At 42.4% G+C, this 16241-nt stretch overlaps 1 protein-coding gene across 1 annotated transcript; it reads right to left on the bottom strand.

The window, feature by feature from the left end:
- Positions 1–3084: 3084 nt before the first annotated feature.
- PSMB2 (proteasome 20S subunit beta 2) lies at positions 3085–14754 on the bottom strand. Its single transcript, XM_076357275.1, has 6 exons — positions 14598–14754; positions 12166–12288; positions 11510–11580; positions 5784–5946; positions 4219–4268; positions 3085–3311 (listed from the first exon to the last, which is right to left on the bottom strand). The coding sequence occupies exons 1-6, from the start codon at positions 14686–14688 to the stop codon at positions 3204–3206; spliced, it is 606 nt and encodes a 201-aa protein (XP_076213390.1). The 5' UTR covers positions 14689–14754; the 3' UTR covers positions 3085–3203.
- Between the last annotated feature and the right edge of the window lie 1487 nt (positions 14755–16241).

Raw genomic sequence — 16241 nt, 5'->3', positions numbered from 1 at the left:
CACTTGCCATCCCATGTGGGAAGAAGCTTCATCACTCAAGACAACTTCTAGCCATCTAGTCACTTCCAGGACTACAGAACTACCTTGCTGCCATTACAAACTTGTGCTAAGAACAACCATGCCAGCCAGCTGTCTGAGTACTGATGACCTCCTCTGTGCCACGTTTCTAGCATTCTGCAACAAAATGCAGATTTTCTTCCATGAAAAGGTATAGTTAACACCAAGACAAAGACCTAGAAGCACTGCACCTACACTCACATACTTCCTTCAGCAAAGCCCTCCCAACGTAATGTGGCCTAAGGCACAGAGGCTCTGTTCCCTTGTAAACCGATCTTAGAGCAAACTCCAAGCTCTTGAAGAGATGAGCTGGTGCAGTGATCTGTTACATGCACAGTGCTGAGGAGGAGACCATCTTTAAACAGGAAACCTAAAACGAGAAAAAGTGCCTTGTTAACTCTTTAGGCCCTGAGGCTTCGGTAGTAAAACATATGGTCAGAATTACCAGCCAAAGCAAAGCAGAACAAGCTCACTGTGGCTACAATGCCCTAGGAATACGTTACCTTGGTTTACGACATTAATTTTTTTATAATATGAAGAACCAAAGCTTACTAGTAGAAAGCAGCACTTTCTTGCAGTGCTCAACTCTTTCAGAGATTTCTTATGAAAGAGAGGCCTGTCATGATAAATACAGATGCTTTTCAAACGGAAAGGTGAATTCTTTCCAAAAGGTATTCCTGGATTCTAGGCAAAATATGGTTTCCAAAAGCTTTAGGGCTAAACCTGAAGCACGTAAGAGGTTTTCTTCTCCTTAAGTAATGAATATGGGAAACTTAAAACATTTTTTTTTTTTAACAGATTCCATATATTACTGTTAAAAATGAAAGCTGAATGTTTCCGAATTTAAAGATCAGCACTGTAGACCTTTAAAACAATCCAAAGTTACACACCAAAAGTATTACACCTTTCCTTAAAAAGTGTAAGTTCTTGGAAAGTCCTCAAAAGAATCTACTTCATTAGAGGCTGGAGTCCAATCTCATTGTGGGTCAATTCTTTTGTTCTACTGCTTTGCAATAAAGGTCTGTATTTATTCATTCCTAGAGGTTGCTGCTCTGTTGGCTTCTGATGCAACCCCTTGTATCTCTCACTCAATGGGGGATTCAGATCCCGGTCCCTGCCCTCAGGCAAAACATATGTTCCACTCCAACCTGACTCCAACAAGGGTATTTGGAAGGGAGTAATTGTTTTATGTTTATTAATCACCTGCATGCAAATAGGTGCCAATAAAAACTCCAGGCAGATTCTCTGCCAGACTCACATGATCTAATAGCACCACACCCCAGTTTCGGTGTCTGAAATAAGGAATACCTCCAATAATGAGGCATCGCTACTTTGATATGCAGTGACAAAAATATCACATCAGCTCAGCCACTCTGCAATGATGACTTTGAAAAGACAGACAAGAAACCTGCAAAAACATTCAACATCAGTGGTAAAATAAATTAGAGATGCTGCATATTAAGCTAAAGAAATACATTAATGCAACATGAAGGGGTGAGATTTCAATCACAGAACTAGAACACTCAGACTCTACTCATGTTAAATGTGACCTGCCAAGAGAAAATAATCAGGCTGGGGACTTCCTTTCTTAGAAGTTCGAAAAGGTTTTTAAAGGACAAAGTAAATTTTAGCAAAATCTTTCAGAGAGTTATATGCCATTGGCCTTAAATAAAAGCCATCGCAGCAATTACTACAACAAAACCAGCTGGTAATTAAACTCATTCTGGAAAGAATTAAACTACAAAGCCTGATGGGACTTCAGTGAAGAATTGGATTTAAGTAAGGGCACTCTTAAGAGGCAGGACGAGTTAAGGCACTGGAGCTGCAAATTTCTTCTGTGACATTAAGCGAGTCTGTCTCTAATCCAGTTCTCACCTGTTCAGTAAGACGGGAATACTTGGTCTTTAAGACTGGAAGCTTTTTGGGGAAGAGACTAACATTCTCAAACACACTACTGAGGCAAGACCAAAACAGCTTTGACAAATACAGACAGTTAAGTCTGTCACATACCTTTCCCAGCTGAGAACTTAGGCGTTATGCCATCCCACACAAGTAATAGTCTGCACACAATCTTGTACACATCCAGCCTTCTATTTCCAAGATTCTTTTCCCGAGCTTATTGAAACATAAAATAAGCACCCAAACAGAGCATTTTAAATAGTTAACTCATTCAACGCAAATTCAAGTAGGGAAGCAGTCTCAATGAAAATTTTTCTTGGAAGAATCACTTCTGGGCAGACTAGAAGTATCAGCCACATGGTAGTTATCTGAGGCTGTTCTGTGAATGGAGTTTTTATATGGAAGCATCATCTAGAGCCCAGACAGATCAGTGATTATTCTCATGGAAACAAAGCTCTAGCTAGTTAAGAGTAATTCAAAGGTTTATGAAGAGTACTGCAGTTTTATTTTCTCATTGAACTTTTCATGGCCTTCTAAATGTACAGACACATCAATTAAGAAAAATGATGCAATTGATACATTGGTTTGTATTTAAAATACTTAATGTAGTTAGGAGCCTACTGTGCCAGCAGGAGGACATTCTTCCCCAGTAACAGAACCACAGCCAGGTGAGTTAAAAATGACACTAGCATTTTAAAACTCATTCTACTTGACAATCTGTTCTTTCACCTTTCACTTGGATTAGATTGAAACAAGGTATAACAAAAGCAAATTAAGTCTTTGAAAATGTGATTATTATTTTTTTATAAAGCAAACAGTAGTAATGTCTTTGGAAAAAATAAAGTAGATGCTGTATGTCTAGCATGAAACACTTGCCCGGTGTTTGTTGAGCTTTAATAGTCAGTTATGAGAGGGAATGACAGCACACTGTCATGTAGAGAATATACTACCAGTTTTCCCACACATAAGAAAACTTACAGGGGGGCAGTAAAAATCTCAGAAAAGGAAAGAAAGATAAGTAACCTGAACATGCACCCATTAACAATAAATCAAGTTTCACCTTCACTGTGGAATGATTTAGTTAAATACTCTCAGGAAGGATCAGTGGAATAAAAAGATAAAACTGGCTATATAAATGTCAATCTTTATTCGATCTCCCAGTGCAGTACATGACTTGTGTGCTTCAAACGAATAGAAAAAAACAAAAGTGAACAAAAAAGAAGACTGCTGAAGAAAGATCTCAGGGGTTAGGACATCGCTTTTGGAAGGGGTATATTGTCCACTTCATGGATGCCATCTTTGTCAATGAACCGGGCATTGAAAGAAGCCAGATTTAGGATGAAGCGTTTCTGAAGCTGTTCAACAAAAGACAAAAAGACAAAAGAGATGAGATTCATTCAAAGCTTTAGATAAAAGAGGAGAGCATAATTTAAGGGATACGCTGTTGCACATCAAAATTTCCATCCTGGTTCTAGTGACCTGAAATATTAGGAACTAGAGTGTTTTTTTCACTGCTCAGGAATCAGTTAGTATGAGTTTGCTCTCTGTTATAAGACTATCTATGTTAGATAAGGCTAGTGATGCAAAATACACAAAGCCTGTTAACAAGGAAGACATTTAAGCAGGAAGATGACCAGAGTGGGCTACAACTTAGGGCACAAAGTGCATGGATCAACAGATCCTCTTTAGAGTACTTCTTCCTGAGGTTTCCCCAGATGTTCCTCCCCAATTACATTCAATTCAATGTCTTAAAGACAAGGATAAAGATTATTCTCCTACTATAAAAGCCTTGGAGTCTGAAAGGTTATGTTTACATTAAAATTGATCATGAACTTTAAGGTCAAATCTTTACCTCAGATATCACTTCGCAAGCTGGAAGAGAAGTACACTTAGAAGTATATACTAGTTAAGTGGAATACAAGTAACAGAAGGATGCTTGCATTATGTTCAGAAGAAACAAAACAGGAAAAAGTCAAAGTCTGTCTGTATCAATATTATGCTAAGCATGGAAGAAGCAGAAGTAAAGAAAAGCAATTAAGCTCAAGTTTACGTTCTGGAGGACATGAACCATGCTAAGACAATGCAAGTGCCTACAAATCCTTTTCCTCGGTAGCTACTCCACATCTGGTCAATGTGCATTTATTACCCCTTCTGGCAAAGACAGCAAAAGAATGCGACAAGAGGAACAGGAAAATATCAGCAAATGAATGCAAACATACATTCCTTTCTCAAGATCATAAGGGCCTAAGTTTGGCAACTCACCTCCTCTAGACATTTTTTTAGGAGCTCCACAGCTTCCTCACGTGTGATACCTGAAAGAGAAAACATCCACAGATTGATTTAATTAGAGGCCATCTCTCTCAACAGAAACTTTATTAAATTTAAACAACTTTTCAGCTGAGCACCAAAAACTCTCCTTCCCAGCTCACAGAAAACACTTTCCAGATGTACTGAGGACGCCCTGCACCGAAGCGCTCACGCTGCAACAAGCCATTGAGAATCGATTTGTTACACTGAATGGGAAGCATGACGGAATTTTGCCTCCCATGGCCAGGGACTGGGCTTCGGAGAAGTCCAGCCGTCTCTCCCTCCTCGAGTTTATTACAGTTTTAAATCAGCTCCATCTGTCCACAGCCGGCTGCAAGTCAGTGACAGTAGGCGGAGATTGGTTTTAGTGCTACGTTCCCTGCTGGGTATTAGTTTTAATAATGAGAAAGGCACGTGTGTGATGCCCCTGCTATTCTCACACATTAGGATAAAGTCCAGCACTCTATAGGGATGGCAAGCCATGACAACACATTGTAGGTCACTGTTTTTCTCTTTTCACAAGGAATGGTGAAAATGGAGCAGTATAATTTTCAAGGGACGTGACTAGAAGACAACTAAGCTCTGTGGATCTCACAAAACTTGTTTCTAGAGTTTGCTCCAGACCTGCATCCACGGTTTCAGGCAGAAGTCCCATTAGAATAAAATTGTCAGTTTATAGCTACAATTCTTGCAGGAGATAGATGAAAGGATTACTAAGTGAACATCTCTGCTATGACATTAAACTCAGCTTTGCACACAGGAGTAAAGTAGTTTTGTAGCTAAAGCCAAAGATGTCAGATTAACAATATTCCAAGCTTTGTACATTTCCTCATCCGTAAAGTGGGGATGGGGCCATGTTTACTCCTTGGCAGTGTAAGAACTGGATTATGATTCTAAAATTAAAACTTTAGACAGGTACAGACATGTAGAAGAATTATGATCAAGAGCTACCACGTGCATAAAACTGTAAACCAAACCAACCAATCTTCATCACCACCACTTCAGAGTACTGGAGATAATCTTGCTAGGAATATCTTTTCACTTGTATGTTTTTAATATACCACACACAAAGCCAATCCAAGATATGGAGCAAGAGGATCTGGGACTGCCCTCTGAAGATTGATACTCTGGGAAAATGTACATGTCATAGTCAATAGACAAGCAAGTAGAAGATAAAGTTATCAAAATGTTATTTATTAAAAACAGACTACTAATAGCCAATGATCCAGGAAAGTCTAGTCATGTTTTAGAATGAATTGAAACTTCCTTCACTTACAGTCTGTTATGCTTCAAACAGGAAAACACTTTAAGGAGTTGACTAGTTTCACATTACCATTTCAGCGAAAACAGAAGGCAATCTTTAAAGCTACATTTATTCTAACAAAAAGTCACATTCAAATCTGTAGCATCACAGCAATTGCACTGGACCATCTGACTCAGCAAATGTCAATCTCTCAGTTTAAGCCTTTATTTTATTAATCGGTAACAGGAGAATTTTTTCCTCCACAGACTCCACTTACTTGGCTTGTAATAGCGGTCAAGGATGCTGAGGGTAAGGAATGCACCATATCCATGTGCTGCAAAAGGAGCTTTAGCCAGAGTCGCAAGGTAATCCATGTAATAAAGGGCAGGACCATCGTGGTCATCATAGCCAGCCAGGAGAAGGTTGACATGGTAAGGGGTCTACAAACAGAAATGGTGTTTTCATTAAAGCAGCCACACCCAAATCTTTGAATCTTAATTCCCCACACCACCTACAGAATAGCAACATAGTTTGACAATTCTTTGCCATAAAATGCTACTAGCAACTACATCAATACTGTCTGCAGGAGATTATGGATCTCAATCTAAAAACGATTAGGTCTTTTGGTAATATGGAATGCCGAAGCAAATAAAAAACATAAAACTCTGATTCTCCTGAAAACTAGTGGGTTGTGGGTTTGTTTTTTTTTTTTTAAAACGCTTTCATGGCACATTCAAACTTAAGAAAACTTTAATTATGTTTTCACATCAGATTCTTTCATCTCAACATAAAACTTGTGGATTTTTACTGTCAACATGTGAGCACAACGTGAACATTTTGCAGTTTATAAGAACTTCTTTGTTAATTTAGCACGCTCTTTTCTCAGTCACGCTACTGCTAACCATAGACCTTTTTAGCACATATGAAAGCTTACATACAGTGCAAACAGTTATATACAGTGTTACGCTGTCTTGTTAATTGATAGTTAGATTTTTATTGCACATACCAAGTTTGATCTTTAATATTAGGCTAACTTGACCAAGTGAATGAAGATTTAAGGAATTGGTTTATTTCTATTCAAAACTGACTACTAAGATACTGCAACATCATGTTAGCAGTAGCTTTTTTTGTTTGGTTGGAAACAGTTTTCTTAAACTAGAAATTTAGTCTGCTTCAGCTGCTATCTTCTCCGATTCTTGTTTATGACTTCAGCAAGAGCCTATCAAATAAGACTGAGAAATACCTACATCATATCAAAAAAGACCATGCAACTGCATTAACGTTAACATGCCTTTTTATTGCGCTGTACTTGCAACTTTAGCAATTCCTTAGCCGTTTCCCTCGTGTTTTAGGTTTAGTGTTCCACCATAATGAATAAAGCAGATGTCCCTATACATCTTCATCCAAGATGTGTACTTTATAAGACAATGAAACATGCATGCACTGTATTATTCTTAAATGTAGGCTCAGAAGAAAATTTTGGAATATGTTTTTTTAAAACTGCTTTTATATACTTCCAGTATTTTCACATTTATATAATGTTTCTTATTAATCATACTAACAGGATATCTCTTAAAATGCTGGCAAGTCTAGATCAACAAAGCAACAAAATGAGAAAAAAATTATGATGCAACTAACAATAGATTTGAACAAGCAAACACAATTTCACCCTAAAGCCAAAACATTATCAAAATGAACTTTTTCCTGTGATAATAAGCACAGTGAATTTGCACTCAAAAAAATATTACAGGATACTGTATTTTGACTTTCACCAGATAGTAAGAAAGAATAAAGCATGCTACAGTTATATATCAAACATCACTGTAAATTGTGTGATTTAATCTTCAAAGCATTCAAGAATACTTGGAACCAAGTTACCATGCAGCTGTATTCATTTAATTATCCTGTATTTCATAATTTATTTATTCTGAAACATCACACAAGCTAATATTTAAGAGCCATGACACAAGATCACTCAAATTATTGTGTGACTTTGAATTACCAACATTGGCATATGCGAGATACTCAACCATAAATAAATGGTGTTATACAGACTTAAACAAATCTGTGAACTGTTTTTCAGTTGTAAGTTCTCCCGCTAATGGTCTATGAGACAGTTTCTTAAAACTCAAACGTAAATAAAGTGTCCCCCGTGCCTTCCCCTTATTCAAGAAAGGTAGGATTTAAACATTAGAAAATATACATAATCTATTTACTACTTCCGTGATGACAAATGAAATTTGCAGACAGCACCTCTCAGTGCTGTCTTAGTGGGACTAAGATCTCTATGCTGGGATTGGTATTCCTTGTAGGTCTCAATCCTTTTGCCCATGCCAGAGGCAGCCTTGGCTTTTGTAACCAAATCCATGCCAACAGTTCTAAACTCTTTAGAAGACTGGTGTGATTAAAGGGCTACCAAATGAGTGGATGACTAACACCCCAGGATAGATTACATTTTTATTTTTTTCCAAACTTAACCTTCCTATGAGAGGCAATATTTCTCATCCCAAGTAGCTTTGCACTTTATGCTGTTTGATTTAAAATAACTACAGCAATTAAGAGATGTGTGAAATTCTTCAGAATTTACAGCTGAAGAGAACAGTTGCGATAAATACACTAAACCAACAAGATCAGCAGCGGGAGGCTGGGTGGTGACAAGCAGCGGTGTGACATCTGGCGGAAGCCAAAGTCACAGCAAGGGGGGAAAGGTGGGCGTGAGGAAGCATCCTGCCAAGCGTGGACAAGGAGAGAGGAACTGACAGTCTTCCTCTGGACTCAGGCCAGACCCTGTCACCTATAATTAAACATAGCATCACAACAAGAAACTGAACTTCATCGGGTTTGGAGGGGCAGGGGGTTATTTTTCCTACTCCCCACCACCACGCAGCCTCAGTAGTATGTTAAACGTACTAAACCCGGCACTTGACTCAGCAGGTGAATCAAGTGAGACACTGGAGAAGGCAGCGGTGGAAGAGGAACTACAGGACCACCCACCTATGCGAAAGCCAGTCGGCTCCAAAGTAGATTCTAGGTTTGCCTCAATTGCAACATATAAATGGAAATCAACAAAGATTCTTTTCAGATCCTACTCTGGAGCATAAACCCCATGTTTTAAAAAGAGAAATGTCATGAAAAACCACATGTTGACTATTCAGGAAAAGAGCACAGTAATGTAATGGCCTTAAGTTCCAAGCCCAGTGTCATTACACTTGATACTTGCCACCAAAAGAACAACTTCAAGGCACTGCCTTACAAGATAGCCATCCCCAAGATATCAGGAACTTGGCCTACATGAGCCACCAGGTTCATAAATTAAATCAAACTAGATAACATAGGGAGGAACCCAGATGGTGATTAACAATGCAGAACAAGCTCTATTTTGGGCTGGGCCTTGACAACAGTATAATGCCTCAAGAAGTACTGTTTCAGTGTTAGCCACTCCCCTTCACATGCCTTCTAGCCCTCCGTAACAGGAACGGCCTCACATGGTGAATGGCAATACAGCAACAAACTGCTTTTTCTCCCACCAAACTTTTTACTACTAAACTATTTTCCTGCTCCTAACAGGAGGTGGTGGCATGTTTTACCTTTTCATTTTTTATCATCCACATAATTAAATCAGTAGCCTCCAGGAATCCTATATGCAATTTAAATAGATACAGAGAGCTAGTGTTAATCCTTCTGGTGTCCCACAAATTATGATGAAAATGTAACAAAATTCATGGGAAAAAAATTCTGATGGCAAGGTTTGTATCCCCAAATTCTAAATCCCACAAACAAATCATTAAGTGCTATGTTTAAAGAAAGAGTTCTCCCTACAGTACAGAGATCACTGTAGTGTGACAGTAGTGTCAGAGTGCGCCGCTTGCTCCAGGGCATTGCCATCTGCAACAGCACAGCATTTTGTCTCCGGTAAATAAACACATCTGCCTTTGCCAGTGTCCTCCCTACTGTGCTGCCCATCTGGAGCAGGTGAGCTGGAAGACAGGCGTGGGCTCAGGAAGGAGGGGAGACAAAGGGAGGATCGGGCCTCAAGGGACATGGCACAGAGGAAGACGACAGCGCCACATCAATACTACATCCTGCTGGCCAAGTTTACCAAAAAGCCTGTTAAATTACTCCCGTTAGCGGTACTTTTAAATCGTATGTAAGAAATGGCTGCTCCTGCTTAAGTGGGCAGGACATTCAGCGCCAGCCTCACCTACACCATCTGTGCAGGTCAGATGCCCTTGAGACAAGCCACCAGCACCAGGCAGCCGACAGCCATCTGGGCCAGGCACCAAGCAGCATTACTCCTTCACGTCAACCTCAAAAACTGCACAGAGTTCCACAAAACACACACAGACCTTCCAAATCACACCTGAACAAACACTAAAGCAAGCAGCATCACTGCCAACCATCATCTACCAACATGCTTAATCCATGTAGTTGGTTGAAGTCATTTAAACCAGAAGAGTAGTGTTTCATGTATGAAATTGAGGCAGGACCCTGCACTCCGTTCTTCCATCGACTCGCTCTAACTTTAGTAACTTGAAAATTTGCTACCTTCAGCTGTCCTCCATGTCAGAAATGAGAACGTGATCTTAGGTTGTTCCTGCAGATGAGTTCTTGAAGAAGCATCTGGGCCTCACTCCACACATGTATAATTCTCAACAATACAGCTCTGATGTTAATACTGGCCTTTATTTGCTACTGTGAAGCATCATTTCAGGCCTGTGCAGTATACTGTCAGAATAGCAACATAATTTATCCCATGCCCTATCCCCGACAGTTGTTCAACTTCATTCTCAACATCCTATTTCTTCTTGTTTTCTTTCATATAGCATGTTGAGAAGAATGCTAATGAAATGCTTCCTAACCTTGGATCTTTAAAAGTCCATTTGCCCCTTCATGACATCTTTTCATACTTCAAAAATTACCATGAGAAAAAAATCAGTAATTGCAGTTTAGTAACCTGAAAATACAGCTCCAACTTGGATTTGATATTTACTGAAAGCCTCGTGTTGCTGTTTACAAAAGGGACTTGTTTTGCTAAGTACATCAAACAGCTTTGCTCTATTAAATCATTTTCCAAGAAGATTAAATGGATTCAGTGCATTTGCATGAAAACTGACAACCTTATCTCGATGTTAAAGAGGCTTAATTCACTTAGCTGCCTGCAGTGTTTGTGACAAAATGTTTATTGGGCCCAAGGCTGAAATTTTAAGACTATAGTTGTATCAGTTATTGATAAGTGATAAGTTTTTTAAAATAAGCAAATCAAGTCATATTCTAATAAAACATCTGTGCTGGTTTTGGCTGGGGTAGAGTTAATTTTCTTCCCAGTAGCTAGTACGGGGCTGTGTTTTGGGTTTGTGCTGGAAACAGTGTTGATAACACAGGGATGTTTTCATTACTGCTGAGCAGTGCTGACACACAGTCAAGGCCTTTTCTGCTTCTCACCCCACCCCACCAGCAGCAGGCTGGGGGTGCACAAGAGGCTGGGAGGGGACACGGCCGGGACAGCTGACCCCAACTGACCAAAGGGACATCCCACACCGTACGACATCATGCTCAGCATATAACGCTGGGGGAAGAAGGAAGGGGGGGACATTCGGAGCGATGGCGTTTGTCTTCCCAAGTCACCGTTACGCGTGATGGAGCCCTGCTTTCCTGGAGGTGGCTGAACACCTGCCTGCCCATGGGAAGGGGTGAATGAATTCCTTGTTTTGCTTTGTTTGTGTGCACGGCTTTTGCTTTACCTATTAAACTGCCTTTATCTCAACCCACCAGTCTTCTCACTTTTACTCTTCTGATTCTCTCCCCCATCCCACCGAGGGGGAGTGAGCGAGTGGCTGTGGGGTGCTTAGTTGCCGGCTGGGGTTAAACCACGACAACATCCTTTCAGCAAAGTGAATTCATCACTAAAGACAGAAGCCGCCACCTTTTTCATCGGATTCCATTACTTGAAAATGGAAATTTTCCCCTGTAAGCCTTTGCCAAAATCTTTCAGCTATTACTCACTCGACTCCGAAGATAGTCAGCTAGGTTTCGTCGTGTAAAGTTTGCAGCTGCAGTAGGAGACAATTCATAACCTGGAGAAGAAATGTGTGTATTTGATAACGGTACAAATCCATATTCATGTCTCACTTCCTGACTTTCCATTCCTATTTTGAAATAACAAGATATTCTTTAATGACAAAGTGTCATTTGTCTAATTCCAGTTTATTCTGAAAGCTACAGGCATAAAAAGGGCCCTCAAAATCCAGGTAGCTCATATCTGTATAGACCATTAAAACGCATAGCTTCAAAAAATTAAAATACTATGGGCATTTAGCCTGAGTTTTTCAGTCTGGTGTATCAGGAAAACTGGTAACAGTTGTCACACAATGGACATATTAAGAGAAATATTTTACTAACAAACCTATTACTGTGTCATTTATATTTCAAATAGGTTAGCTGGGCTTCGGATAAACCTCTTGGTTTGTACTATATAGTCCAATCTCCGTTTCTTCATCCTGCCTTCACTATCACCTTTGCTTGACACTAAAAATGCAGAAATCCTTAAAGCTAGAGAAGCTTTGAGAACAGCACTTTCCACCAACGTTCAACTGTAAACTATACTTATCATTAACTCTGCTTCCAAACCAAACAGTGAGTAACTGTTCTCCTTCACTCACCATTTCTCATTTTGTAGAGCTGAACATTTTTCTGGATGTATTCTGCAAACTGTACAGTGTCTCCAGCCTCCCCAACACATAGGAGTAAGATCTTTTCACTCATCTTAAACATTTTGTCATGGTCTAGGCAAAGAAAATAACATTAAGAGCCATGGTCATGAGAAAGAATTAATTATTTTGCCAATATCATAACACATTATGATTTCTTTCAAAAGCAAGAAAGTAAGAAACTTGGATAACTACATTATGTCCTGGAACACCACCAAAAAAGTCCTCCTGAGCAAACCCTAACATTCAGCTTCTCACCCTTGGTGGCATAGTACACAAGGCTTGTTAAACACACCACCAAGAGAAACAAAGCTGAAATGCACAAAGTGCTTCCTTCAGGAAAGGAGGCATTTCGAAATACATGGTCTTTCTTACACAGAAATGAAGACTAAAACTTCACACAGAATATTGTGTTCAGACAAAGTTTAACATTATACATGGGGCTTCCTGGGTTCAGGAATAAGAATTTTGCTCAGTGACCATTCTACTTTATCTAAATATACTGCATCAGAAGCAAATCCTTTAGTAGAAAGCTGAAATATCAACACATCGAGCAAAAGCAATCTTAGGAAATCCAGAACCAAATTCCATGTAAAATGATCCCCTCTTCCTGATATCCAGGGCTGTCTCAAAAACTAGCAATTTAGGCAAGTGAGACTTTTTCAGAAACAGGTTTTTGCTTGTCATTATTTTTGGTTAAAAAAAAAAGAACATTTAAGTATTGATTATAAAACAGCCCACCGATATACACAGAAATTAAGGAACAATAAGCTACACTTTTACTCATAATTGCAGTTTTAAAAACTTGTGTGTGTATTTGAGGGAATCCAAGTTGTCATGATGACAACACCGAAGACAATTCTGTGCTCACTCTAACGCTGCAGTCTCCCCTAATTAGAGCAGACTGCGCTCACATATCCGAGACAGAAAAATTCAAGTAGCTGTTGGAGTGAAAGGAAGAACACTTCTCTATACTGAAGGTAGGTCTGCGGAACATCACTAAACCTCCACCTCTGAACTTCACTTTCAGTTTACTAAACGCTGCTGAATAACCTCTGCTGCAAGACAGGTATGAAGTGTCACAATCCCCTAACACGATTTCAAGAGTTATTCAAGTACCCAGTAGCTGCACAGAAGCTGCATGGCTTGAGAGTTCAGGAAAGGCCGCTGACACCGATCAGCCCTTGCAATCTATTTACACATTAAAGCAAGTATTAGTAAATGCCAATATTCTAAACAAATACTTGAAATTTGTGGGGTTTTTTTTCCCCCCAAGACAAATTGGGGGGAATAAGACAAATAAATCCTATGTTCTGAGTACATTTTCCTTAAAGTTTATGAATAAACCTACTTGGAACCAACATTAACTTACAAAACATTGTTTCAAGTGATTATATTTGTATTTTGTATGTGCCACCACCTTTCACAGCCATCTTTCTAACACTACTCCAATTGACTTTCACAGACCTGAAGTGAAATATTTTAGGTAAAATCACTGCTAGCTACAACATTCATGGTTTTATGGGATGTTTATCAATACTACAATCTACAACTTTTTTTAAAAAAAGAGCTTCTAAACCACAGTATTTAGATTAGAAAGACCACTATACCTAGTAAACAAGCTTCTAGTCTACCCCTTGTAAACAAGCGTCAGTCTAGGTTATTGCAACAGTAGGCAGAAAAATTCATTTTAGATAATTTCAAAGGCTTGGTAATCCCCCAGATGTTTTATCACATAAAGAAACCAAAAACATATTACAGTTTGGCTCATATGCTACAAATTTCACTTACACTTTTACTTCCAATATTTTCTTTTTTCCATCAATTACATTTTACCAGTGAATTAGACACAACCAAGCATTTAATCTCACCCATCGCTATCCCTGTGCAGTTTTTTCACACATCTACATTGCGGCACAGAGCAAGGTTTGGGTTGACAAGTCAACGCTTACCTGAACCGGTAAGTTAACGTGACAACCCAACACAGTGCACTCACGTCGGCTCAGGCTCGGAAACTTTACTCTGAGCGACCGGCCCCTCGAGACCTAGGCTCACTGAGTGACAGGTACCGGCCAGCAGCCCCTACAACGAACAAAACCTCAACCGAAACATTCAGCAGCCTTTATCTTCACCCATACCCGCCTATTTTAACGGCCTCTCCTCAGCCGCAGTCAGAGCCAGACTCGGAGCGCCCTGACCACGTACAGGGAGCTCGTCCCTGGTCGCTTGCTCATGACTGGAGTCCAAGGGCACCCTGCCCGCCCAGGACCGGTCCGGCTCGGCCGGGGCTCCCCGCCGGGCCTGCCCCGGGGAAAGCAGAGCTAACGGCCCCCCCCCCGGAGCAGCGGCGAGGCTGCCGGCGCCGCGCGGGCCTCGCCTCTCACCGTGCTTCATCTGGACGATGCTGGAGGCCGCCACCGTGTCGGCGGCCACCAGGACGTAGTCGGGGCCCTGGATGCCGATGAGGTACTCCATGGCCGGCCACGCTCCGCCGTCCCCTCAGGCCGCGCCGTGACACAGCGAAGCGCCGCCGCCGCCTCCCACCCGGTCGCGCGCAAGCGCCGGCGCGCGGCGATGACGCCACCGCCGGCGCTCGCGAGAGCCAGCCAGCCAGCCGCCCGGGGGCGGGGTCACGTGGCGCGGCGGTGGCGCGCGCGGCCCGGGGCGATGGAGACGGCCGGGCGGGCGCTGCTCCCCCCGTTTTATAGCCCCCCCCCCCCGCCCCGATACAGGGCTGGCCCTAACGAGCCGTGGGGCGGCACCTGGAAGGGGCAGGGGGGTGGCGTGAGGCGGTGGCTGGTCTGTCGGCGTCCCGCGGGCCCCTGACGGAGCACCTGTCCCCCGGGCCGCAGGCTGCGGGGATCGATCCGCCGGGAACGGAGCTCGGCGGGGGCGGGCTGAGCGGCCGGTGTGCTCCCACGGAGCTCTGCTCCCACGGAGCTCTGCCCTAGGCCGGCACGCTGGCGCGCTCTGTGGGGAGGGGGGTGCTCGTGCGCACGGGACGGTGGGGGTTTCGGGCAGAGCTGGGTTTCCTGCCAGGCAGATGTCCGGGGTTTTGGTTTGGGACAAAAATCCCGAGTCTGGGTCTTCGGCGCCATTCCCAGCCGAAACACGCCGTGTTTGCTGTTAAAGAGCACCGTTCCAAGAGTCTCGGTGGAGAAAATGGAGCGGTGACAATCGCGCGTCCCGCTTCTGCCCCACGCTCTGTGGAATAAAACTGGCGAACGGCTGGCTGCTCGCTGACGGCGTTCTGTGGAGGTCCAAGAGGGAAAAAACCACTCTAAGCCCTCCTTGTATGGCAACTGTTCCTTGGGCGCAAATTCTTTTGGAAGTACGTGACTGGCGCTCCCGCAGCCTCCGATCTATGTAGTCAAAGGGAACTGAACTGTGAAGAGACGGTGAAATCCTTCCAGGAGCGATGGAGTGATTCACTTGCTGCCCACCCTTCTGTGTTGGGAGTAGCCAGCAGTGCCAGCTGCGTGCAGGGCCGAGCCCCAAGCCCTGTGCGGGGCTCCCTGTGGCTCCTGCCACGGTCTGCGGTGACAACCTGCCGGTCCACAGACGGTAACTGCGAGCACATGCTCAGCCCGTCCGGTCTGGAGTCCCTCTTGCCGCCCCAAACACCATCCCAAGCAGAATCCCCCATGATCGAAGGGACAAGGTCTAGCTTGACTCACCTATTGAGCCAATAAAGGATTTTTTTTTTGTCCATGCCAGCCACCAAGGGAAAACTCCTGAGCTGCAGATGTGCCTGCGGGTTTTCCTATCGGCTGATGGCCTCAGAGCTCGTCCATGAGCTCAGGTAGAGAGCTTGGATGGCATCTCTGTTTCATCGCCTGGCTGGACATGGGTTCTGGCAGCCACTGATCAGCAAATGCTGTTCCCTGCTATTCCCTTATCCCCCCCCCCCATCTACTTAAATTTCTCAGGGCAAAAAATGTCTTGTCTTAGGTGGCTGTGCAGCACCCAGAAGCTTCCAAGTGTGGCTGTAATGTAGATAATTAATAACAAGAGAAACAAAACAAATA

Source organism: Aptenodytes patagonicus, chromosome 21 (assembly GCF_965638725.1).
Source record: "Aptenodytes patagonicus chromosome 21, bAptPat1.pri.cur, whole genome shotgun sequence".
In the NCBI taxonomy this organism is placed as follows: domain Eukaryota; kingdom Metazoa; phylum Chordata; class Aves; order Sphenisciformes; family Spheniscidae; genus Aptenodytes; species Aptenodytes patagonicus.
This window is presented reverse-complemented; position numbering and strand designations above follow the sequence as displayed.

Coding starts and splice junctions, on each gene's coding strand:
- PSMB2 (XM_076357275.1), bottom strand. CDS start 14,688: ATGGAGTACCTCATCGGCATCCAGGGCCCCGACTACGTCCTGGTGGCC. Junction 11,581..12,165: donor GCTCTACAAAATGAGAAATG/GTGAGTGAAGGA, acceptor TTTCTTCTCCAG/GTTATGAATTGTCTCCTACT. Junction 3,312..4,218: donor TAAAAAAATGTCTAGAGGAG/GTGAGTTGCCAA, acceptor TTTGTTGAACAG/CTTCAGAAACGCTTCATCCT.